General features: G+C 43.1%; 1 protein-coding gene across 2 annotated transcripts; it reads right to left on the bottom strand.

The window, feature by feature from the left end:
* Positions 1 to 881: 881 nt before the first annotated feature.
* On the bottom strand, positions 882 to 25,834 carry tmem131 (transmembrane protein 131). Of its 2 annotated transcripts, none has more exons than XM_072390077.1 (41): positions 25,568 to 25,834; positions 23,444 to 23,505; positions 23,253 to 23,293; positions 21,251 to 21,319; positions 20,252 to 20,372; positions 17,653 to 17,769; positions 17,448 to 17,570; positions 17,278 to 17,358; positions 17,026 to 17,176; positions 16,885 to 16,941; positions 16,720 to 16,781; positions 16,529 to 16,637; positions 15,976 to 16,084; positions 15,725 to 15,878; positions 15,477 to 15,647; positions 14,748 to 14,858; positions 14,245 to 14,379; positions 12,960 to 13,064; positions 12,784 to 12,870; positions 12,536 to 12,688; positions 12,362 to 12,437; positions 11,114 to 11,228; positions 10,860 to 10,998; positions 10,621 to 10,730; positions 10,447 to 10,519; positions 10,181 to 10,332; positions 9,940 to 10,082; positions 8,574 to 8,760; positions 6,888 to 7,073; positions 6,625 to 6,780; positions 4,879 to 5,318; positions 4,607 to 4,791; positions 4,385 to 4,515; positions 4,179 to 4,297; positions 3,938 to 4,090; positions 3,669 to 3,819; positions 2,606 to 2,721; positions 2,441 to 2,522; positions 2,242 to 2,345; positions 1,968 to 2,119; positions 882 to 1,850 (listed from the first exon to the last, which is right to left on the bottom strand). In XM_072390077.1, the coding sequence occupies exons 1-41, from the start codon at positions 25,743 to 25,745 to the stop codon at positions 1,581 to 1,583; spliced, it is 5,436 nt and encodes a 1,811-aa protein (XP_072246178.1). In that variant the 5' UTR covers positions 25,746 to 25,834; the 3' UTR covers positions 882 to 1,580. The 2 variants fall into 2 exon arrangements, with proteins under 2 accessions (XP_072246178.1, XP_072246179.1); XM_072390078.1 differs by having other exon boundaries at positions 3,938 to 4,087.
* Positions 25,835 to 26,897: the final 1,063 nt, after the last annotated feature.

Raw genomic sequence — 26,897 nt, 5'->3', positions numbered from 1 at the left:
CTTATCAGTGTAGCAGGTTCCAAAAACGAGCAGATCTTGAATCAAAGAGATCAAAGATTGACAATCTGTCCGCCTCCACTCCAGGTGAAAGTTGATCAAATGTTCACGGTGCTGCTCTAATTTCAGGTGAACACATTTGCTTTCTTGACCAAGTTAAATCAGAGTATTTGTGGCAGTGACAGAAGGGTGTGTGTAATAAGACACACAGGATACCGCCCAAACACACCTAAAGGATTGTTAGAACTACTTATATATATATATATATATATATATATATATTTTTTTTTTTTTATAGAATCAGCTCTAATTCTAGCCAATACATCACTTTGACTTTTTTTTTTACTACCCAAATCGTCATCATTACAATCTATGAGATGATGAGAAACCAATTCACTATTCGAGGTGAAGATCCTACAGAGATTTATAAACCAAATCTGCAGCTTTTATGACTCGTACATTGAGTTTCGGCTTTTCGTTGACCCAACAGGCCTCACATCCCTCTTTTGGTGTTTTTTTGGGGGATTCTGTAAAACTATTCTAAACTATCTGCATGTACAATACACCCCCCCCCCCTTTAGAAAAGACATGGAACAGATAACATGAAACTTACCAGTAAAAATCTATATTCCCAAGAAAAAAAAACTGGATCAATCACGCTTAAAGGCGGCTGACCTCATTCTGCATTGATTTGTTCTTCTAAGCTGCAGCAGAACAATCAGACAAAGAAAATTCTAGCCTGCTTAATCAGGGCCAACACCTTCATGTGCATCTGGTGCTTCTTCTGCTGCTGGTGACATTTTGTTAAGCCACACATTTCCATCAGGACTTTGTGACAAACAGAAGAACATCTTTAATGAAATAAAGCAACATAAAACCACAAGTTTCTGCTGAAATCCTTTATTTAAATTTGCGGACAAATAGAGGCAAGAGAGGTGTACAGTTCAAACCTCAAAATTAGGAGTTATTTTTTTCGATCACTCAACCAAATTATTCCCACATAAGGCTTTGATATCAGTAGGCAGAGCCTGCTTTAGAAATGGGGAACATAAAAGTTCTTGGAACACTTTTTGGTTGTTGGTGTGGGGAAAAAACAAACATAAATCTAATTTCGGATTCTGACAAACATCCCTGCTGACAAATAAAAGCCAAGTGCAACGATCCCAATGTGAACATACATAAAGGAGACTTTTCAAAGCGGCTTTTAATAGAAACCAATAAGAACCAAACTGACACATGGCTTAAAAGAAGACGTCTGTTCCAACGTTAAAAAAAAGAAAATCAACTTCAGAGATTGCGTGCCATTTTCCAAACTTTGAGAGGAAATGCTGTGCCCGCTCTGGGATTCGTTTACACCATGACGTCAGCATTTTTAAAGTTGGGCCACCTGTTAAAAACAAATCCAAATAAAAGTTAGCATTTTTGCCCCTGTGAATAAAAAGCTGCAGAGAACTAAAGGCAGGCCGGATGCTCTGGGCTATGCGACGCTCCAGATAAATTTTCTTCCTGGTGGGATTCTCTGATCTTAAAATAATTTCTATGTAGCATTCAAAGTACTTCTGTTAAGTGCTGTCATGTTCTGTTTAATTGCCGGTGTCGGAGGAGTTGGGCCAGGGCTTCGAGCTGCGCCTGCTCAGGGTGGGGCCCCATATACTCCAGGAGTTGTAGGTCCTGCTCATCTCTGTGGAAGCTGGCGGCGGTGGGGGGGCGGGGCTGTTGACCAGATCAGTCAGAGCTGTCGGGTTGGTTGTCGGTGAGAACGGGTGCAAGGCTGGCTCTGCGTTTGCTGACCAGATGGAGCTGCTGAAGGGTGTGGTTGCAGACCAAGGGTTACCAGCGTTTCCCAGGAGTGACTACACACACACACACACACACACACACACACACACACACAAAGTAAATAATTAAAGAAGAAAGTCATAAACAATACGTAAACGGGAAGTACATTAACACCAAACTGTGGAGCTCACGGCAGTTGGGGCGGTCGGTGAGCTGGAACTGTTGGGCCAGGAGTGCAGCGAGTCACTGCTGGGTATGTCCCAGATGGAGGGGGGGGCAGGGGTGAACTCGGGCCAGGTCGACTGAGGCACAGACGACTTTGGGAGATTCATTCCACCGAAAACTAAAGCCAACACACACACACACACACATATATACTTCAGCTTGTCAGTTGTGAATGAGCTGTTGAACCAGTAACTGTTCTCTGCTGGCATGTAAAACAACAACGTGAGCCACGCAAGTTACCCGTTGACAAGTTGAAGGTGTTGTTTGGCCCAAAAGCTGAGAAGGAGTTGGCAGATTGGTAGTTTGGACTACTAGCTATGTCAATTGGACTCCATAATCCAGAGCTTTAAGAGGGGAAGAAAAGAAAAGAAAAACAGTAACATGAAGTTGGTGTGTTGATGTCCTGCCTGGACGTTAATCAGCTCTTTTCTCTCATTACCTGTCAGAGCTGTCACTTTCCACTGATGTCATGTGCGGAAGGGTCTTGCCTTGGTTGTCAGTCTTACCTGGACCAGAGCCGCCTGACGAGAGCACAAAGCATGACTGTAAACAAACCACCGTATGAACAATGTCAGCATGAAGGGCCTCATTGTGGCATATTCACCTGGGCTTTTGTCGTAACCCGCAGCAACAGCGGCAAAGGTGGGGTTACCGTTTTTACCCGGGAGTGGATTGCCGGTAGACAGTTTATTTCCTGGGGCCTTCTTCTGGTTTATCTCACTGTAAGAAAAAACAAAGAAATGTTTAACAAAATCAAATTCACTTACAATGTGCGGTGTGTGTGGTGTGTGTGTGTGTGTGTGTGTGTGTGTGTGTGTGTGTGTGTGTGTGTGTGTGCAAATGTGGTGCATCGAGGTGCAAATGAAACCCTTCTCACACCCACACCTGCTGGTATCTGTCCTTTTAGTGGCCCAACATCAGCAAAAGATGGAAAACACCAGAAAATGTGAGGAAACCACTTTGGTGCTTTGTGTGCCTGAGTATGCGTCTTATGTCCGTTCCCCCCCCCCTCCACTGTATTTTGTTGACGACCATACACACCGTTTATCTTCACAAAAACAACTGATTACAGTGTTGGTCTCACTTTCCCTGCAAACTGCAGCCTTAATATCTAACGCTAACGCTAACCTGTATTCATGAACAGCGATACAAACTGGATTTATACAAGCCCGATTTATACTTACCTGCTGACTTTGTATTGGGCGTGACTCACAATATCAAATTCTTGAATCAAATAAACACTAGACTGGCTCTAGATTTTTAAACATAGGAAAGCCCCGTTTGTGATTTCACAAAAACATCCGCAGACCTCCTGATGTTCTTCTCAGCTGGCGTAAGAGAGCGGGTAACTGAGATCCGAGTGGTCACTCAGGAACATGAACCAAATGCAAACAGGCATTTAAAGGATCATCAGGATGTTGCACCATGGGACTCATCATTTAACTTCCAAACGGTCCAAATATCTGTCCTGCCTGCACACGTTCCCTTTGTTCACTTTGATCGCTTCAGGTGATCTCTGTCGAGTTGACTTATTTCAAAAGCACCAAAATTCTTAGTCATTTTGTGAATAGTTCCTTTAAAAAGAAATGAAATCAAGGTTTCTTAATGCCTGCTATTTCTGAAATGCTTCGAGCTGAGACGGTTTCCAGGTTTGAGTAATTGGATACCTGTTGCTGTTGAGCACACTGCTGTAGGTGCCTCGGGACAGTAAGTTGGGGGAGGTCGGAGGAGGGGAGTAGGTCCCGGCTGTGGCAGATCTCTTCAGGAAATGGTCTGCGTTTATCGTCTGGAGGGAGATCTGCTGAAGGCTATCTTCTTCTGTATGTGGAGCACAGAGGAAAAGCACCTGTGGTAAGTCTAACCACTCAGTGGTTTGAAACCCAGCGGACATGCGGCAGGGCACACGTGGCGGGGGCAGTTTCAGGTCTCGACTTACGGATGCTGTTTTTGGAAAGAGGGACGTCCCACTCTGGAGGCGCAAACTCCTTCTCGCCCTCTGAGCTGCTGCTGTGGCCGAGCTCTGGCACCGAGGAGCTGGACAACAGTTTGGCCAAAAGGGAGGGGCGACCGTCCTCCAGCTTTCCGTCTACTGCCAAAACAAACACGTCACACACACACGCACGCATGTGGTGCTGAAAGAAATAGCAACACGATGACGGTTCAGTGCAGAAACTCACATCTCTGTTTCTGCAGGGGTCTGGTCTTTGGGATGCTGGTTAGAGAGGGCGGGAAAGCTTTGGACACAAAGCTCTTGCGCTGTTTGTTCTCCAGTGGTACATACGGCAGCTCCAGAGAACTGAGAACAACAAACATTTGTCACAAAGAGATAAGAGAAAGAAAATTAAACATGTCAGTTTCAGCTTAAAAAAACCCCCAAACAAACCTGGACTTCTCTGCTTGGTTCTCTTTCTTTGTAGCTCCTTGTTTCTTTGTTTTGGGTTTGATCAGGAAATTTGAAGCTTCCTCTTTCACCTTCCCAGGAATTACTGTCCTCCCTTTCTTTTTCACTGGTTCCTGTAAGAATTTAGGCATATTCTAAGTACACATTGGAAAGATAACCAACAGAGGACATGATCTAGACCACAGAATTCTTATTTCAGGGTACTTCTTTTATGTTTGTCTCCACATCTGGATTGGAGGTCTCTGTGGTCGTGGAGGAGCTGTCGTCGTTGTCGCCCAGGTTATCTTTGAGCTCGTCTCCCTGAGTCTTTACTGTAGATTTTTTCTCTTTTTCCTCCTTCTTCTTCTGGCTTTTTGTTTTTGTTCGCAGCTTCCCTTTGGAATCCAACACTGAAAGCAGTATCAACACACAGTGTCACAATCTGTAAACGATATGAGAGCCCCTCTCGTTCCCACAATTAAAACAAACACGGGTACCTTTGCTTTGTATGGATTGAGAACTCTGCTCTTGAAGAGCTTCGGCACCAACAGACTCTGGACGGTCAAGATCATTGTCCATGGCTCCTATCAGGTTGGTGTAATCTGGATCTTCAGGGCAGAGGCCTCTGTGAGGCAGTGATGGCCCTGATAAACTTGGACTCTGAAGGTCCAGCTGTTTGGTGTTCCGAGTTTTCCGGTTGATAATCTGGCAGACACCTGACGAGCCTTCTTGGACTGGGGATGAACTTCCTTTGGCCAACTGAGAAGAAGAAGCTTGCATAGATGGTCGGCTGAATGTAATCCTGGTCCTCTTATCTTGGCTGTCTGAGTCCGATAAAGTGCGGCTGTTGCCCTGTCGGTTTCCGGCCCGCGTGGTTCCGTTGCTGGATGCGTATAATCCTTTGGAGCTCTGAGTTGAGTCGTTGTAGTCGTTTAACCTGAGTGGTGACAGACAAGTCTGTTTAGTTACAGTCCGCATGCTGCTTCTGTGCAACAAGCTCACATTCTCTGTCCATTCTAACAGTATTATTTAGGATGGTTCCAGTAATGAGCCCCGAGACAAAAAAGTAGATTTCACAGAAAACTAAACTTCAGAAATGTGAAAGAGAAAACAGAGGAATATGCATTTGATGGTGTCCGCATTTAACTCGGACCTTTTTATTGTGTTAAGTTACAGGAAACTACCTATTTTTGGGCTTTGTTTTCATGTTGAGCTGTTCGGTCAGCCTGAGGTCAGTTCTAATGTCTGAACAACAATCCCGTCAGCTGCCGGGGCAACTAATTAAACCGACTTCTTCCCACTGCAGAGAAACTGTGCTGGCTTTAAACCAGGATGCAAATTGAGAATATGATTGACAAATAGAGTTAAATTTCCCCAATAAAGCTTTGCTTTGAGCCTCTCCCTCACAGTCACCCTCAGATTAACTATGCAAACTGCCTGCATGGCTGGTGATATGGGCAAATGAGTGGTTACAGTACCAGATATGGTAAAATGTGTGGACAGTGGTTAGCCACTGGTACTTGGCCATAAACCAACAGCCAGAGATTGCCTGTATATGTGAAAGCCCTTTGAACACTATCTAAAGTCCTCAATGGGTCATTTCTTAACACACAAATTTAGATAATCTGAGAGAAAAATGTCCCGATAGAGTGGAGCTCCAAAGATTCTTAATACTCGTTTATCTCCCAAGGCATATCTTTCCCTGTATTACCACAACTGTGTGCAAAAACCCAGGTTAAATGTGCATTTCTGCGATTTTCAAAGTGAAAAGAATGAAGTACCTGCAGCAAAAAGACAAATTAGTATTTGGGTGTTGCAGGGACTCTAAAAAAGGTGTGGGCATGTCTGGTATTTTTCTTTGTAAATATCCACACCCAACCTGATCTGGTACAAAAGCCAATCTGCAAATATATGAACCAATTAACCACAAGAACAAGACCAGACCAGCAACCTCCACCGAGGGACACCACAGTGATGAACAGGCTGGTTCAAAGTCTACAAAACTGAGTCAGTTTATGGAGGCCGCATTTTATTCACCAGAAGCAGGGTTGGTCAAGATTCAGCCGACCTCCATGTCTGCAATCCTGTTTCTCCTAAAAAATATACAATTTCTAATAGATGAGGCACAGGAAGCACTAGACAGATACCGTTTTAATGTTTGCTTGCTGATGTAAGTGTGCTCATTCTTTTCCCCTCCAAACATTTTAGACCAGAACAAGCACTTTTTTCCATGTTACACTTACTTTGAATCACTGTGAATTTGCACAATTTCCCTGAGGTTAAAGGGTCTCCCGGTCTCCAAGCTGGAGTTAGACTCTACAGACACACGTCTCTTGAAAGGCTCCCATATGCTCTGAGCCTCCAGGTAGGCGGTGGCGACCACCAACAGGAACATGGAGCTGCAAAAAACAAAGGGGAAAAAAAGAAAAAAGAACCGGTTGTTAAACTGAAATAAGGTGCTTTAATGCATCTGAAGGGTGAAGTTTCAGTGCTGAGCCACACTCACCTCATAATGACCGACACTATGATGTAGAGCTCCAGCTCCCAGCTCGGTCTGGGCAGGGTCTCGGCACACGAGGCCAACATGTGGTAGGGCAGCGAGGCGTTCAGGATGAACACAAACTCCGAGCCGCCATATGTCACGAGTTTGAGCTCCCGGATCACTCGAGATGAGGTGAAGTCGGGTGTAAACCTGAGAGGGAAAAGGACAAAGAGCAACAAAACAATCACTGAGCTGTGCCTGAATTCAACCGGCGCTCCATACATGATGCAGCTGGAAGACATGCTGTAAGCTGTGGCTGACTTAAAAGATGATGTCTTTAAAAGTATTAGGACACTTCCGCTTAACAGAGAAAACGTGATTGTGATTGGTTTCAAGGCCAAGTCAGGAGACTGACTGACCACCCACCGGTTAAGAGCTACACGCCCAAAATGAGGTATGCACGCAGGACAAGATTAACAACAATCACAGAATTCCATTCAGATGTGTCAGTAACAGGCCATTCAAATGACACAAAGCCGCAGAAACCATACATGACATTTATTGCTATTGTTCTTTGGCTTTTGGTGATGATTTGAAATCATTCCTTATCTAAATAAAATGATTCAAAATCTCAGCAACATTAAAAACAAACCACTTAGATGGAAAAAATGGCCCTGCTTCCAGCTTTAATGGCCTTTAAACGTGGAAATAACTAACATTTTACTGCCTTTAACCTACGTCACTGCTGACTGTAAACAGCGTCCTCCCAAGCTAACTTTGCCTTCGTGTCGCTCTGATCACACTCTGCTTCACAGCTCTGATTCTGACCCGAAATAGACACACATTTTCTCGCTTCCTGCACAGGTTTTACTGAGAACTTCAGGAAAGTGTTTCTTCAATCAAAGTTCCTGTCGGCCACAACATCCGGACAGCATTTCTGTACCACTCCATCATTTCATTCCGACACTCGGCCGGCAAACAAACTGTGCTCTTTTTTGACTTCTGTTGTGAAGTCAAACTGAAACAAACTGAAGTCAGCGCTATTTATTGATTCTTTTCTTACTTTTACTTCTGCTTAAAAAAAAGAAATGTGGCAACATCCGAATTAGTCACTGAAAACTTTGTTTTATTCCACCTGTAACTGCAGACGTTTAATAAACTTGGGGTTTAGCGTCTTGACTCCAGACAGATAATGTGAATGAAATGCTAAACGGACTAGAATAAAATATCAACAGGCGACTCGACAGTTCAGAGTCATTTTCGCCACCCATCTCAGAAAACTTCTTTTTAAAAATATCTTTTTACACCAGACTATAGAAGAGGGTAACCTGACCTACCTGAAATGTGGATCTTCTACAGTTGCCGAAGGGTGCAAGCCTTTCACAGATTTCACATTTTGTGCCAGACTGGCAACATACACCGTTAATCACGTTAATGCCTCGCAGCACACACACATAACTGAACTCCCAATAAAGCTGCAATGTTTCTGCTGCAGAGCAGAGAAATCAGCAAGATGGCAAGGCCGTTTCTTTCCACGTTTGTTTTGAGTTGCAGAGTTGAATGCAGACATGTGAGCGACACCTGTATGACCGATCCAATACTTTGGAACATTCAGAACCCAGCCCATACACACCCACACACATTCAAACTCGTCTCAGCCTGCGGAGGAAAAGAAGCAACGCGCTTACACTGTTCAGTGTGAACACTTACAATATGATGAGGTCTTTCGAAGCATTTGGCTTCAGTGCAAATTCTTGACAGTTGAGAACTTTGAATCCATATCCTTCACAAGCTTGCCCGTTGATTTCCGCTGATCTGACGGTGATTGGGAGCAGTCCAGTGTTCTCCACTCTGAAGGTTCTTCTGAGAGTGAAGTTTGGCTCTTTGACTTTTGCTTCTGAAATACACAAAGGGGGATTGGGACGATCAATAAACGAGCATGTGAATTTTTTAACAATAAGCAGTATTTCACACAGAAAGGAAGGTTCTTATTTACAGGTTCATCAATTAATCCAGGGCGGACAACGACAAAAAAATCTTTCTCCATGGAATCTTTTCCATGGTTGCCTGTCATCTTCTGTCTGGGATGCTTCTTCTTTTTAAGGCCCTCATCCTGAAAAGCTCAGTGAGCTGCGATTGTTCAAAAAAAAAAAAAAGGTGCAGCACGAGCTACTCATCCTTTGTTAGAGACTAGCCAAACTAGCCACAGGGCAGGTATTATTCAAATCTTCTTCTTGTATATGGGAACAGGGTGTTTTATAGGAGACAATAAAGCAAGATACATACTTGCTTTATAACCTCATACTAACATAAGCAACCGCCTCCCTTATTGAAGTGATTGTTCATGTACCTACCTGTGAACTACACCCGTTATTAGAGGATTCCATTAGAAGACAAAGAGACGACAAAGAACTTCTGAATTTACAATTTACAATTAACATGGAGACAATAAAAAGGTTTGCGTTTGGTTGATGTTTAAAGCCCCCAAAAACAACTACTCGTCACCTCCATTACTGTACTCAGTGTGTTTTATTAGTTTTCAGTCAGATTTTCAACATAACAGGCGAGATTTTTTTTTGTCTGTGTGTGAAATCTGAGTGGATTTAGCAGATCTTCATTTCCAAGAATTGCGTTTATTACATGAGTTTATTCAACTGCATGTGCTTAGACAATATTAGTCTATTGGTATGATATGTTAGTTTGAGTGACATTTAGCCCTTTTATTCTTGCTCCCTCCAACAGTAACTACAGTTAAAGTTACAGTGAAATTAGTCGTTGTTTCCTTTGATGCATGAAAAGTGGCCCTGACAGCTACAACACACGTGACCATGAAGAAGCTGTAATGTATGTGGGCTAAATTACAGACATACTTTTTGGTTAACAGTTGATGTTGCTAACCTTTAATATTAGCATATTTTCCAGGTTTTGTATTAATGCTTCAGGTGCACCATCAGACAGCTTAAAGGGGGCTGACAGTGATGTGTATTCAGGCTGGGAATAACAAGTTGGTAACATTTGAGTATCAAATCACGTGGAAAATGTGGATCAACTTTCATACCCGGCAACATAAACTCACTCTCTGTGCAGTCTTTCAGCAGGGCTTCAGTCATTTTAAACCTCAGCGAGCTGCCCTGTCCCGGAGGCTTCCCCGCAACTTTCAGGCTCTCAGTTGTACCTCGTCCGTGAAGTACAATTGTGTCGATCACGGTCAGGTTATTCCTAAACAGATTCCCAAATGAGGCGCACAAATTCAGAAGACGAAGCAATTTATTTAGCAAAGCTGCAGCCCTCTTGGAAGCATTAGACATAGGGGTTACCTGACTATGAGGATGGAGGAGACGCTGTGGTTGCCCACAGGAGTGAACCTCACGCTGAACGTCTTGACTTCTCCGGGCAGCAGGAGGAGGTTGTACACAAAGGGTCTGGTCGAGCCTTCGACAAACCCTGTACTGCTCTTCATTAGGGATGTCTGCCAAGCAAACAGAGGGCCTTGTTAGAGGCTAACAGCTTTCACATGCTGCCTCGATCATGGACAAGAGGTCCAGGGAGCAACGGGGAGGCAAATAATGGACGATGCACTCACTTGATTTCTGTGAACCTGGAACTCGAAGGTGCTGGTATCAATGTTGATATTGGACAAATTTCCTAATGGCAACCTGGGAAAAAAAAAAAAAAAAAAAAAAAAAAGAGGGTGCATGTCAGAGTTAGACAATGGAATAAAGATCATGCCGAGTTTTTTTCTTTGGCGTTTTCTCACCTGTCTGCCAGCTTTCCGGAAAACACAGAGGGGTTGGGTAGCAGCGCCAAGGGGAGAACTTGGACATATACGGGGACATCTGCAGGGTTCTGCAGAATCACCTCCTCATCCTGCAGACAATTAGAAACGTGTCCAATCTTGATTAGAGATCCAGAAATTTCAACTTTACGGTTAAACACACCTGTGTGCATGTGTGTGTGTATACATGTGCCAACTGGAGCCAGACGGTTTCTACTCACAGAGGAGCTGTTTGTGTTGGTCAGGGGAAACGTGATTTGCTGGGAAGAGTTGACTAGCGAAGGCCAGGTCAAGTGTGCTGTTATTTTAGCTTGCACGTTCTTCTGAAGGTCTGTGTTAACTTCAAAGACGGCTTCAATTCTTTGGAGGAAAAAATAAAAAATTAAATACTGTGACGTTCTTTGGAAAGCAAACAAAAGAGGAACGACCAATTTAAGGGGTTAATTCAGGATAACCGAGTCTCTCATACGCTTACTTGTGTCCCGAGCGCTCTTTGAGCTCCTTCCATCGTCTGAGGAGTTTCTGGTGAAGATCTACATCAGCATCCCAGATGTCCTCCTGTAAGGCGAGACCATGCGGTTTGGACTCAGCTGTGGAAGAAAAAGGGAAAAAAATATATATTTACTTCAAATCTCTAAGTCCCATTTGAATAGAAATAACAATTCAGTGAAAAACCACATCAGCATTTTACTGTGGGGATGATTATGGAGATTGTTCCTCTAAACCTCCCCTCAAATCTATTACAGACAGAGTCAATGCATCAAAACTGTGCTCTTATTCTTATGATGGGGGTGCATTAGTGCCGATGGAACTGGCGACTTGCACATCTGGAAAGCCTCCATCAATGCTGAAAGGTGTATACAGGTTTTAGAGAATATGCTCCCATCCAGACAACATCTTTCAGGTAAGGCCTTTCATATTTCAGCAAGACAGTGTTAAAACCGCACACTTCATCTATTCCAACAGCATGGTGCTGGTGCTGGACTGACCTGCCTGCAGTCCAGACCTTTCATCAACTGACAACATTTAAAGTATAATGAATGACAAAATAAGACCCAGGGCTGTTGAGCAGCTAGAATCCTACATCAGACAAGAACGGGACGACGTTCCTCTCCCTAAGGTCCAGCAACTGGTCTCCTCACGACGGTAAACACGGTCCTGTTCCAACTTTATACTAAGCAAGGTGCAGGCATCACATTAAGAAGAGCTAATATTTGTCATGATCAACTAAAACGTCTCACTTTCAGCATTTGATATTCAGCATTTTATATGTTCTATTATGAATAAAAGATATTCAAAATGTTTATACTTTCAAAAAAAAAACAAAAAAAAAACGGAACATATGACAAACTTTTATGAGGTTTCGATCTGATGGCTTTACTTTTGTTCAAATCAAATTATCAGCTACATTTCCAGCACACTCTTAACAATCAACTGAAGGAAAAGTGTGAAGAGAAATCTCCTTAAAAATTCATCAGCGTCGCTCTCGGAGGAATATAGTTTACGTGCAGGTCAGCAAATTTGCCACAAAACCCTAACGGCAGTAATTATGAAAAAATAAAAAAAACGATCCGTACCATCGACAGCAGCATAAAGGATGCTAAAAGGATCCCACATCCCCACAGGGAAGGAAAGCGGCTTCAGAAGTGTGAGATTTGAACAGCACACACGAACGCACATGCTCGCAGGCAAATTAAAAAGAAAACAATAAACAACAACTTACATTTAAGCACAAATGGCAGGCCCACATAACAGTGATCACCACACTGCAAGCCGGCGTCAAAATAAATATTTGCCACCTGAAAAACATGGAGAAATTAAAATAAGTTTACGTCTGCAGAGACAAACTTTTTTTTTGTCCCCTCCCCCCACCCCCAGCTCTACCAGGATGTTCTACCTTTGATTTGCGTCTGGGCTCCAGCTCATCTTTGTTGTTGCGCAGCCGCTTGTAGTAAAAGCGAATATCCTCTGTCAGTGAGCGGATCTGCTGAAGCCTCACTTTCTGTGTGAAAGAGCTCAGGATGCTGAAGCTTTGATGAACAACCTTTCCCTGAAGGAGGAAAATTTGGAAAAATCGTGACGCCATAACACCTCAGGCATTCAACAGGATGGTAGATTTTACTTTTGTACATGAATCTTACTTACAGGAAATGAAGGTGGCAAAATGATGTGCTTGGGAGAGCTGTTTAAAGTTCCCACTGCGATCAGAGCTTTCACTGGGATGGTTAATATCTGCGGGTACGGAAATGCAAGTAAAGTGAGCAGGAAGTTGAAAGCAAGTTGATATTTTCTGCCTAAAACCCCAATAAAGATGAACCTGCCTCGTAATCTGTTGTAATGTGTATGGCTCCGTCATATGTGCCCTCCAGTGCCTGGGCCACTAATGTCACTCTGAAAGCAGCATAGTAGCCGGATGCTAATATCACCTGGGGAGAAAAAGAAAGAGAGGATGTTTTTCTGTTTTGTTATCTCATTTCTCTCTCTGTGGTTTTCATATATTGTGATTAACACTTTTCACATCTGCAACAGCAAAGCAGATGCGTCCCAAAGTTCTCATTCAGTGATTAAGGGGTCATCCCCTTAACTAAGAGGCCTTTCACTTATAAAAAAGGGATCTAGTTTTTATCTTATTCTGTTGAAAAAAATTAAAAAATAACAGTATAAGTTTTAGCCACAACACATTTCACGTTTAGGGTTTTAGACTTTTAAAACAGACCCCCCCCCCCCCCCCCCCAAAAAAAAAGGTTGTTTAGACAGCTTAATTTCCATCACAGCTTCTCGGGAAGCCATCTGTCCAGTGCCTATGCAACCTGACACAGGATTACTGCATCGTTGCTTTTCACAGCATCATCATGAAACTTACTGTCCTGATATGCAAAACATGGGGCACAAAGATTAAAACATACAGGTTAGTTTTCTACAGTAAAACTAATCATGTTTCAACAGTTCCGACTTCAGAATGGTTGCACATTTCCTATGCTTTCAAACGGTACAAGGGAAACACTGTAGAACACGTAACTATGGCTGCTGGAAAGTTCTTTCAAATCCATTCTATGAGCTCGCCATCTCTGAGATAATCAGTAATATGAGAGGGTACTTCTTTCATTTTCAACCCAACTATTGCAGCACAATATATAGCCAGCAATGACAGGCAAATATTCTAATATTCGGACACATTTCTAATAAGCTTTTGCCCCCAGTAACCACTGCCAACTACAGGAATAGTTTAAACATAAAAAAAAAATTCAGGAAGAATAAAACTTGTTAATCATCCCACAGTTAAAAGCTTATCGGTTGCGTAACTGATGTCAGCTTTCAAATCAATAGGTGACATAAAAAGGCTTGTCACCTCATTTAATCTGTTATAACTATGTAATATTACCTTTTTTAAAACAAAAAAAATGTAAAAAATACAAATGAAATACAAATAAAATAAAGTAATCCTGACCATCACGTTGAAGTGAAAACAACATGGCCTAGTTTTCACAAAAGCTGAATTTGAATAGTTTCATAAAGTTTGGAATTCATCCAAAACCCCTGCCCAGTGGTGCCCCAACAATGCTTTCATTGCCACAGTGGTCACATGCGACACTGTAGAGATCTTACGGTTTTGTGATGTGAGGCTGAGCTGTTCCGCAGCTCCTGCAGGCGACTCAGGGCGACTGTTGTGTTTCCTTTCTCTGTCTTTAACAGCTCCATGGAAAGACTGTCTCCTGTGACCAGCCAGGACTTTATCTCAAGCTGGAGGACAGAAATAACAAAAATGGATTGTTCTCTTTGGAAGAAGTCGGTTTGCCCTTTTTCTGAACAATGTGCGACTGTAGTCTAAGTTGCCCACAATTTATCAGCAACCACTGTTGAACTGAGGAGTTAGCATAAAGGCTTATGTTGCGACATTATAAAGCTGCGCTCAAAATATTGAAAAGCACAAGTAAGCACAATCAAAAGACTGTTTAAACATGCCTTACACAACACAGCAAACAGCATATTGGGCAAGGAAAACAAACACAAACTGGGGACTGTACTGAGGGACTTCTTTCCATTATCCACTGGAAAAATGCATGCAAAATGTAGCAATCCTTACATCATCAGCTCACGCAACTTCTCACCTCTATGGGATTACTGTTGACCACCACGAATATGATGCTGCTGGTGTCTGTTGCACTGCGGACACCAAAGTCCAGGAGGTTCTCCTTCAGACTGGGAGGCAGGACCAGGGGCTGTTCACACCAGGCAACAAGAACTATATCAGTATACTGAGTTCGACTTACGAGGATTAGATATTAGCAGAGGCAGTCAGTGTATGAATGTAAACAAAACTATCCTGATAGTGCGTTGCATCAAAGAAGATAAATAAATAAAAAAAAAAAGCGGACTAATTCTATATGAATATGATCTGTAGTTTGAGAGCGAAGAACACAAACATCCACAGTGATACAGTGCTTATCAGGTGACTCAAGTGTGGATCAAGTCTTTATCACCTGGTGATAGTCCTGAAACTATAAAGTAGAGTAAATATATGGCTGTTTATTTCTAACAGAAATAATAGCTGGCTTTCCATTCACCAACGCAGCGAATCGGATGCAAATGTGTGAAAAGCTGCAAATAAGAAATATGAATCGTTTCCGGACTTCTTTGAAGCGAATGTACTGAACTAAGTCGTGTCAACACAGCGCGGCAGTAAAGGCCATGATGCTTTTGGTTGTAATTCAGTAAAACAGAACAAATTACGGAGATGAAAATCAAACAACAGCTGCGGTGGACATCCAAAACAGGAAACTGGAGAGAGCTCCTCTTAAGAAAGGACTTTAATCTCTGGCAATATCTGGGATTTATACCTGCAAGAATCCCGTGTAAGCCCTGACAGGCAGGTGAAACTTTGATGCATTTGTGAGGAGCAAAATATTGCTGTCTATGTGAATCGATGGTCGGACTGCCCTGAAGAGGAGGGAGAAGATGTAACGGGACTCATGTGGAGGGATGTGGATAGATGTGCTGAAGTTCTGCACCTACAACACGAAAAGGAAACATTTAAAAAGTCATTTTGCCCTCTGAACAGTGGTAACGCAGTCCAGCAGACTCTTACATTAAACATAGTTTTGGCCTCTTCAGGCAGCGACACATTGTGTATCCGGATCGCGAAGCTGAAGGCATTCGTGAGGAAGATTGCTTTTTCAACTGGGTCCACGGGGCTGTCCCTGATGTGGAACAAAGTAGCTGTGTGATCGAAGCCCAGATAGCTGCCAGAAGACAAGAAAACAACAACAATGAAATCTCAAACCAACTCTACCATGAGATTTTGTTTTTCTTTCAATGAATATGAATAACATAGCTCACCCTTCTAAAACCTCTGCCTGGTATGGGATTTCAAGCTTGGAGTAACTCTTTTCTTTTGCTTTAACGGTTATTTTACCAGAGAACTGATATGGCCTTCTTGCTCTCGAGGCTGCAATAAAAAATAAAGCAGATAAGTGTGCTGCCCCAACGATCCGGGGCCCCACAAGAGGAAGTTGTGAAACAGCGAATCATAAAAAGTGAAAAATTGCTAAGCAAGCACAAGACTGAAAGAGGCGCCGGCGCTTCTTAGTCATGTTCATTTTCAACATTAACTTTCACACAAGAGATTTTTTTAAAAAAGACGCTGACAGAAAAAGTGTCAACAACATCCAGGCTTATTCAGAAGCTATATCTGACCATCAGTGAAAAGGAAACCGAGTTTCCTTCTTATAAGCCTGTGTTCAGTGGAGCTGGTGCATGAAGCACATTCAAAACAGCACATTCAACCAGATGGGCTTTGTGACTCATACAATTATATTTCCTTCAATCTCCAACATTTTGTTCAAGATACGTTTATCTAAATCAAATAAACGTAAAAAAAAAATCCACTCACCATCGAAACTAATACTTGCAACTTTGGTATATCTACTTTCTCCAGCTTTGAGTGTAACCGCTTTGAAGTCTACTGTGACGGCTTCGTTTGCTGGCGTCGTGCGCACACTCTGAAAAGCACAAAGCAAATTTTGGATCCCGCACAGGTTCAGAGAAAAACTTTGATTGTTGAAGTCTGGCGAGGATACCCACTGTGATTGGAACGTCTTTTGTTCCTGAATTTAAAAGATGTAGATTCAGCAGCTTTGGGCGATCTATAACACAATGTGGTTGTGAAAGAGAGCAGGAAGGTGAGTCAGAGAGATTACATCAGAAACGCTGTAATGTGAGGCGCCGCTTCTTCTTATCACTGCATACCTTGTGATCGAAGTGTACCAAAGTCAAGCATCTCTGTAGAGGAGTATATACCAGGGGCTGAAAACAATTTGGGAAGCACAAGGGTTAGAATGAATGTACTGTCGGCGGTAACTTAGAAAACAATAAATAAATATCACACACCTGATGTGACCTCCACCTCTACAGGAAGAATGATGAACTGGTCCTCGTTGGGAGCGTTGGTTTTGATTCTGATGAAAGCCGTGTGGTTGTCCACGTCTCTCGACGAGAAGCTGGCTCTCATCACCCCCTTCGTCTCGAATGGAGGAATCTCCTGGAAGGGAGAGAGGGTCAGCAATGGAGTCTGCATTTAACTGTTCGCCCTCCTCACGATGAGACCTGATGCAAACTCTGGATCATAAAAGAGGACCTCACCCATAATTTCCCAGTGCCTCCTTGTTGGCCCGTGGGAAGCTCAAGATGCAGGTCCCCACCGCTGGAGTACATCTCGACAACCTGCAGTAAAAACAAGCGAAAGCAACACAAATGAATCATCAACAAATATATGCAAGTATACGTCAAGGAGAGTAATCTCATTAAATTACCTGCAGTGGTTCACTGTAGGGGTTATGGATGTTTATTATAGGTGAGAAGCTGCTGTTTACTGGGACTCGGGCCCCGATGAAGGGCCGCAGTCTGTAGGGGTTTGGGACACCGACCCCAAAAACCTTCAAGGAAGAGATTTAAAAAGCAGTGTAAGTGACACTATACTGACTGTAAAAACTAACCATCAGAAGCTGGGGTTTGTACCTGGTATGTAAACACTCCATGATGTGACGTATTAATAAATAAAGTGTTTTCTACATTCCCAACTACACGAGCAAGAAACACCACATCAAATGACGTGTTCCCTCCTGGTGGAATTATCTGTTAAAAGAAGAAAAGAAAGCGTGGCATACACATTATGAACTGCGCAACAGACTTATTTTCTTCCATTTAAATGGAGGTTATTCCCATGTACTGACCCACCTAAAGCTGGACTAATGACCTGAAGGACCTTAACGTTCACTTTCAAAAAAGCTGACCTTAGGGCCCGCTGCAATGAAAACATGACAGCTACACGCCAACTTTAGCATTTTGGTGAAGACTGCGGTTTCAATTGGTGACTGTTTGGGAGTCATTGCAGCGGATTCCCCAGAAATGTTCTCCGATGCATTTATAGTAACATGAGCAATCTGCAGAGGCCGCTCTCTAAGGAAGAAATGTATCATCCATGTCCATGATGTCATGAAGTTGCACTTTGTGGCCTGAAAACAAAACTAAAAACAAAAGAAAAAAGCATCACCATCTGACTGTGGCGTCAGCATTATGTATCCAAAAGATGAGCTCAACTTACTAGCTGAACACACTGAATGACCGGGTTTTTCCATCCACTGGTTTCTTTTTAAATTGCCTGACTCCACCCATCCATCCATCCATCCATCAATCATCTACCGCTTCTCCTTCTTGCTCCAGCTCTTCTGGGGGGACCCCCGAGGCCTTCCCAGGTGTCTCCTCCCAGTGGGACGTGCCTGGAACACCTCACCAGGGAGGCGCCCAGGAGGCATCCTGGAGGCATCCTAACCAGATGCCCGAGCCACCTCATCTGGCTCCTCTCAATGCGGAGGAGCAGCGGTTCTACTCCGAGACCCTCCCTAACTGAGCTTCTCACCCTATCTCTAAGGTAGGCCCCGACACCCTGCGGAGGAAACCCATTTCGGCCGCTTGTATTCGCGATTTGATTCTTTCGGTCACTACCCACAACTCGTGACTATAGGTGAGGATGGGAACGTAGATTGACCAGTAAATAGAGAGCTTCGCCTTCTGGCTCAGCTCCTTCTTCACAACGACGGGTCGGTGCAGAGCCCGCAACACTGCAGACGCCGCACTGATCCGCCCGTCAAGCTCACGTTCCATTCGTCCCTCACTGTGAACAAGACCCCGAGATACTTGAACTCCTCCACTTATGGAAGGATCTCATTCCCGACCTGGAGAGGGCATTCCACCCTTTTCCGGCTGAGGACCACGGTCTCGGATTTGGAGGAGCTGATTCTCATCCCAGCCGCTTCACGCCGGACTCTCCCATCGTCAACATAAGAACTTGATGAAAAACTTACTACAACTCTGGACAGAAATAAGTGCAGTGTTGTCGGGGCAGGAGTCTTATGCCTGGTTCATGGTTGCGTCCCCTCAGCTGGTCGTGACCCTTGAACCATCGAGCAGCTTTCTCAGTAATGACACTTAATCTTTAAGAAGAAGCGTCAGTTTAACAACTATGGTGCCGCGTTGTCGTCACAACTCAATAAGTGGTCAATGTGGCGAGCATAATCGCAATCTTAGGTGTGCAGACAAAAAAAATAATAATTATTAACCTAGATATGTAGGAGCTGTGTGTTTAGTTTGCAAAATGTCAGGAAATGGTGCAAAAATGGCTGTAATAATATTTTCAACTAATCTGAACTGATTCTGAACGGTTTGTTGGACAAATAGTTCAGAATCTAAAGACTGTCATATTGCTTTCATCTGTAACATAAAAAAAAAATAATCAAACCCTGGCTGGAAGATGGGGGAAAAAAACAAAAAAAAAAAACCCAGCATTGCTGCCGCTCATCTCTCCAATTCCATGGCAATTGAGTTAACACAAGCAAAAACAAACGAGCCATGATAGCTGCTTTGGCCAAGAGCCACAAAGCGCTACAGAGAGAGGAAACAGCCAAAGACTCTCACATTCATCAGCTTCTTTAATCTTCAACACCTGAGGCACATCTTGTTCCAACAACAGACACTCTCCTCAAGACAACCTTTCACCTAAAAATCCCACACAGCTCTCAGCCTCACTTAAATAAGTAAACTGTGCCAAAAGTGAGGCCTCAGAACAGCTTTATTCTAAAAGAAGCATACAGTTAATGAAATAAGTTACATAGCCATTATTGCGGGGTAGACCTCATCTTAGCCATCCTAATGAGGTCATCGCCTCAAATGGATTTGAATTCATTTCAGACAGTTTCTCATCTTCCCATGTCGCGTTTGTATACCCTCTGTGCAGCGGTGATATGTGCAGAAACAGAACAGCAACAGAAACAGTCCGGAAAATTAAGAAGAAGAACTTTGAATATTTCTTCAAGTACAGTCGGACAAAATGTGAAAAAAAAACAAAAAAACAAACACATGAAAACAGATTCTCAAGAAGGACTTCATAATTCAAAAACCTCAGAAATCATCGACAGCACCTCAGACAACCCACTTCCAAGCCTCAAATGTTTGAAGTGGCACCGGCCACGTGACAGTTGTTTTTTCCCCCCTTTATCACAATGGATGAACAGATTTCTCATGACAACATGACAACATACAAATAACAATAACTACTTACCCTATTCTGGAAAAAGGAGGCGTGAAAATGTGCTGTTGTCGCCGATATTGATATCAAACTAATTTCTTCTGAGCTAGGATTATGTAAATAAACTTTCTCCATTTTTGGCATTCCAACAGGCCTGTAAAACAAGAAGAGATAGCTTTGTAAAAGCATGCCAACGGCCTACTGAGAGACAGTTTAATCAGTTGTGAAGAAAACAGGAGACGGAGACAGGACAACATGAGTTTAACTGTTAAGACAAAGGGGGGGGCTAAAAGGGCTGAACGATCTCAACTGTTTATTTGCAAAGATATTTTCTTTGACTAAACCATTTTTAAAAGAAGCTTTGACACTTGTAAGCATTATCATCTCCACGTTGTTAATCCAACATTCAAAGCACCGCATAAACTTTTTGATTTCCTACTTCCCCGTAAGCCTGTGGTTAGTATGAAAATCATGTTGAAGAGATGAGATGCTCTGTTTTTATGACTCTCCTGCGGCATAAATCCTGCGATGCAATTTTGTTATCATACAGGCTATATACTCATATCCAGGTGGGACATATTAATTCAGATCCCACCATACCATTGTTTCTTACACATCTGAAGCAAGGTGAGAATTCTTTTCCAAGGTTTTCAGACCCTTAAAACATTCAGCGCTGATAAGCTGAATTCTTATGAAGGAAGTGGGTCAGGGGAGGACAGGCCGAGACAGCTGAGTCTCTCAGACACCTGAATCTACGCCCAATAAGTGCAGCGTAAAACTCGGTCACAATAAGCAGGCGTGCCCACTATCAGGATGGAACGTGATCCAATATGTCTGCCATAGCTCAGGCGAGGTGTGGGCCCTTAAGTAAATCAACTTGAGGTTTTGTTTAGAGCCTTTTATTGTTGACAGGCAGTCCGTAATATTTCACACCAGTCTGAAGGCTTTTTACTCTGAAAATGAGGGCAAAACTGACAGCAAGCAGGTAACAAGAAAGGCAAGAAAGGATTTGAAGAGAATTAAGACACTCACTGTTCATGAAAGTCCAACATTGGAGGTTCAAATCGTATAGGTCGGCAGTTCCCACGGTGCGGGGATGTGCTGCAAAACACAGGAAGGTGTGACAGCAGCAGGAGCAGGCTCGGAAAAACGGCATCCATATTTGTGTGCTCTTAAAACCAGAAAGCCTAACTGCACACTCCAACTCAAAGTTGTTTTAATCAAAGCATTAAGCCGGAAATGGGACACCTCCCATCCGCCGCGCACCCTTTCCATATGTAAAGTCCTTCCGAGAATGGACCAACTTAAAGAAGAGGGACTCCATGTCACTCACAGGCTGCGGTGCGTCTCTTACAAAGTTATTTGCTTCTGAACATTGGTTGAAACCCGCCCTGGTGGCGCAACTCACCTAACCTGTTTAACAGCAGGTGTATCTCAACAACAGACAAGGCCGTCCCCAAACAGAAGCAACACCCTCTTTGGTGGCGGGACTAAACAACAGGAACGTGTAATGTGAGCTTTTATGTAAATCTCATGCAAAGAGAAGTTCATCAGAGATGCAGACGTGGCACTCAGCAGAGCTTTGACTCGATAAATAGCAACTGACTGTCAAATGCTCATTTTACCATGTATAAACAGAACTAAATGTGGAGAAGATTTCACATCCAAGGCAAAAATACAGATTCAAATCTTTCAAACGGATTATACTATAAAAGAACTGTTTATAGAAACTCTATTGCTTAGGAAATCACTCGCATGTAATTACTCTAACACCACCCTGGAGTCAGACAATTTGCAGGAGATCAATTTCACCAATTTACTACCGAGCCTATGTGTACAGGAGCACACAATGGCCCCAGCACAGTGCTCCAACAGCCAGCCTGGTTGGATATGGGATGGATTTCTATCCCATGGGACGAACAGTGATCCACCACGCTGTTTCTCCGGGATAATCCGTCATCTACAGCCTGTCCTCGCTTCTCCCATTAATATAACAACTACTGACAAAATTCTTGTGGGATAAAGGATTCAAATGGATCCTGGCTGTGAATTCTATGCTGGCTTTCGCTCGCCGCTTCAGAGCTAATGTGTTGAATGTCGGTATGTAATTGGAGTGGCTGAGAGAGATCATGGGGGAGACTGTGCCTCTTCGTCTCATATACCCTGTGTCAGGCAAACTTTAATATGGAATAAGTATTGAAAATATATATTGACGTTTTATGTCTTGAACAACTTTGTTGTCTGATTTCTGAGTACTGTGCACATACAGTGAGAGATAAAGAGGAAGTCTGAAGTTAAAAAAAAAAACCTGAAACAACACTCAAACCACCCCCGTCACAACTTCTGACAGTACTATGGTCACTCTGACCCCGAAAGATAACCTTTTATGGATTTGAACATACTTGACAAACAGTAAAGGCCGTTTGATCGCTGCACCTGGACTCAACACACGTGAGGGGTACAGACAGAGTAGCTGTCATGACACGAGACCACAACACATGAACATGATGTTGCAATGTCAGCTGACTTCTACAGGGAGAGTATTTCCACATTGGAACTCTTCTGCCCATTGGAGGCACAGCTCACTTCAGCCAATCACACACTGAAGATGCACACCGGGGAAAAAACAACAACAAAACAGTGCAGTCACAAACAACAGAATACCAGCGTCTTATATCTGTCAGTAACCGTCACTAGAAAGCAAACTACAACTTCCCCAAACTACTCTACAGTCAGCCATGTTTGTGTATGTGCTCAAGGCAGTTATGCAATCCTGCCTGGTTACCCTAGACATGGGTACATCTTCATGGTTATAAGCAAACTAAATTGGTAGAACTTTTATCTTTTGGTTGCCTTATCCTGTAGGCTCTGGCAGCCTGCTGCTCAGATGACAAAACATTTATACTCGTCTCTAAAAGACACTGTTGTTGGAGGATGTAATAAAATTTCTGAGCTCATCGAAGATGTACAGCAACAGTCGCTTACATGCATGTCAGTTCTTTGAGCAAAAGACAGAGAGAGGGATATTTCATACCTTTGTTGATGATATAAACTAAAATCGATGTCAGACTCTGCCTGCAAAAAGAACACAACAGGAAGCAGTTATTAAAATAGGAATCATCAGGGGTGGTGTGAATGTTAGCTTTCAGTGAGAGTTCTAAGTTTGGTTTAAAAAAAAAAAAAAAAGGGAGGGGGGGGGGGGGGGGGGGGGAGTAGTACCCTTACCTGCAAAAGGCTTCCCTCACCAAAATGTAGGACCTCTAGAATTGTGTCTGACTGAATGAATGCTGCAAAAACAACAACAACAGACTGTAAGTTTCATCTCCATCGCCTGCTTTGAACCATAACATCAGTCATCATGACAGTTGAAAGGATACACCAAAAACAAATAAAGTCACACTTAGGTGGCATCTGCGTGCCACTTACTGGGCAGGCAAAGAGGACCCATTTAAACAAATTTGCAAGGCAGAACACCTGTTTGAGGGCTCAAGCTGGATAGCAGTAATGGATTGCACTAGAATTTTAAAGAAACTCCCCAGAATCAGAGATGACATGAAAAACCTCTCTGATAATAACTCCTCTCCCCAAATCTCCGGGAGCAAAAGCCATCTGTTTGCAGTGAGTGTATCTTTCTCAGCCACTAAGTAACACTCTTAGTAAAGATAACTCCCTTCTTGAACTCTGCTCTCATACACTCGAAGCTGGACCTTTTCTTTGGCTCGACCGCTGGTTAAGCTGAGGTTGGCCATTTCAACCACCACTGGGAACAACGTGCATGCAGTGCGCCTCTATTTCAAGAAGTCAGAAGGTGTCAGGGTGTGAAACGTTGTAGTAAATCCTTGGTAATCATCCCATTATCAACAGGATTTTGAGGAGTGGACATCCTTTGCATCAACTGCCACATGACTCCCTCCAAGTATGATCCACAAGAGTGAGAGGCGTGAAACTCGACTCTGCGTTTGGGACGCTTTAACTGTACTGAGCAGCTTTGCATCCGACACCGTCACATTTTACTTGATCATGTTCGCAGCATACTTTCTGCAGAGATGCCAGTGTGTACCCGTGTAAACTAAACAGAGGTTCAATCATGTTTTTGCTGGCCATAAAACATGTTTTACAGCAGATCTGAGCACAACACGTTCTTATTCGGTTTCACACACTCATGACACACGGTTTACTCTGTCCCACCTACTGCCACGGATGAGTATCCGTCCATCATAAACAATACCTTACAACAAGTGGTCAAGTGTTGCCCTATGCTTCTTGGACTGGCAAACTGAAACAGGAAGATGCAATTTCTCTTCTTTAAATCACATGTCACTTATACTCAAACAGGCCTGAGAGTGTGAATCTGTACAGTTTAAACAGACAGCCACAACATGCGCTGATCCACGTTTTAATGGCTCAAAGCTTGCAGTGTTGACATTGGTAGAGGGCATGACGAAGTTCCTACACTGGCAAAAAGTGCACGCAGTGTTCCTATTACCACCAGAGTCTATTTCTTGAAAGATCACAATCTTTGAGTGTGTTTCAAGTTTATGGACAGACTGCAAATAACCCCAAGGCCCGTTTCAAAGTCAGCCCCAGCTGATCTTGGCCGTGGATGTCAGCTGTCTGTTTGCCTCTGACCTGACGTGATCAGCAGACCTGACAGCGGCACATTTCAGCCTGCTGGGTAAACAACAACCGGCTGTCATTTGGTCTGTGGACTGAACCGTGGCAGTTTGAAGACAGACATGGGTCAAAATCAAAACGCTAAACCACGTTTACGAATTACTCTATTATGCCGGATTCATTTCCTTAATTAGCCCAGTACGAGGAAGCGATACCTGGGATAGGTAGACTACCATGCCAACAATGTTGCCAATCAGACAAATCTTCATTCCAGACCATTCAGTTTAACATTAACTGGTTTAAGCTAACATTAGAATTAGCCATGGTGCTAACCAGCTCTGCCCGTTCCTGCCTTGTTCATGTCATAGTTCTGCTAGGTAAACTGTTAGCCCAACTTAGCCATATATGGAAGGGATGACAACATGAAAGCAAACAATAAACCAAGCTAACGTTCCTCACTGTAACGTTTAAGGCCACATACAAAGTTAGCTCCCTCACAGTAGTTCTTTCATTCTGAACTATTCTTCCATACAAATATCAACGCGCTCCACTTTACACTCAGACCTCGCTAAAAGCAAGAAGAGACAACTCTGTATTGGCAGCGTTGAGGAGGGTAGCAGCCTAGCTGTAATAAAGTTGGCCCGTAAAAGTAACGCTAACACAATCCCCACTTCGCTGAAATGTCTACGGAAGTTAGCGCTAGCTAATGCGGACATAGCCAGCTAAGTTACAAACCTTGTTTATTTGCCCGCGTCGTGTGAATAAAAGCAATAAATAACATCCTCAATAATCCGATACACATTGTTCTTGTTCTTGTATGCGACCGGCGGCAGCTCTGGGCTCTTTCTTGACTCGCCATGCTGCAGATCTCTCTGTTAAGATAACAACCGAGCGAGCGTGCTGACATGCCCATGTAAACCTCTGCTGACTCTGTCAATCATAACCGTGAGGGAAAAACTCCAACTCAACTGAGCAGCAGCTAACCACTAACAGGACGTTGGCCTCTCTTCTTCTTCCCTTCCTCTTCCGCTCGACGCCGCGTCACTGGTTGCCACACGCGGCGGCTCTTCATTTTACGGGTTGTAAGGTCGCCTTAAAAGAGACTAATTGCGGGGTAAACACGCCAATTTCTATGAAATTTAATTTTTGCCAGGTTTATTTTTAAGTGGGGTGTTTAAAACACTCATTGGTGTTCTTGTAAAAAGAAGAAGAAGAAGAAAAAACTATCCTCCTCTACCTATCTGGATGTTAGTCCATTAAAAAAAAAAACAAGTACTCCCCAAGTTTGCAAATGTGTAATTTCCCCCCAGAACAGATGGAGTCATTAAGTATTATTGAGATACCCTTAGATCAGGGGTAAATATTGTCTACGACCCTCTTTGCTGTTCAAATTTTCCTGTTAATTGTAGACTAAAACAACACAGAAAGGTGCGAAACATGTAAATAACCCGAACAGTGGAATTATAATGAATTCAAACAGTTTAATGGCATTACTACCTCCAACCTGAAAGTAATACACAATATGATAGTAAACAGAACAGTTTGCACAAGTACAGTCATGTAAGGTTTGCATATGAGGACAGAGTAGAAAATCAACAGGTCCCTACTTGGTCTTTAGATTAACCTCACATGAATAACACCACATGACATATTACAAAACGTCATTTATCATTTATTGGACAAAACTGAACCAAAATGCGGAAGTAGCGTGTGGAAAAACCCTCTCTGCTTCCATAGGAATTAAGAGGGTAGGTAGCAGCCAGATTTCAGACACACTTTATTCTCTAAATCATCAGCAGATGTGAACACCTCTATAAAAGCAGAAGTTTTGGGCAGTTTATTGGTCTGGAGCATTCAGGTGTGTGTTAACACAATCTCAAGGAGGAAAGACATCAGCAATGATCCTGGACAAGCAATTGTTGCTGCCCATCAATCTGGGAAGGGGTTAGGAGGCCATTTCTAAACAATTTGGAGTCTGTCATTCTGCAGTGAGAAAAATGATTCCCATGTGAAAATATTCAAGACAGTTGCTAATCCTCCTGGCAAGTTCACTCCAAGGTCAGAC

Source organism: Leuresthes tenuis, unplaced genomic scaffold, assembly GCF_036924035.1.
Source record: "Leuresthes tenuis unplaced genomic scaffold, fLeuTen1.0.hap1 SCAF_7, whole genome shotgun sequence".
Taxonomy (NCBI): Eukaryota; Metazoa; Chordata; class Actinopteri; order Atheriniformes; family Atherinopsidae; genus Leuresthes; species Leuresthes tenuis.
The sequence above is the reverse complement of the archived record's forward strand: the minus strand, read 5'-3'. Positions and strand labels throughout refer to the sequence as shown.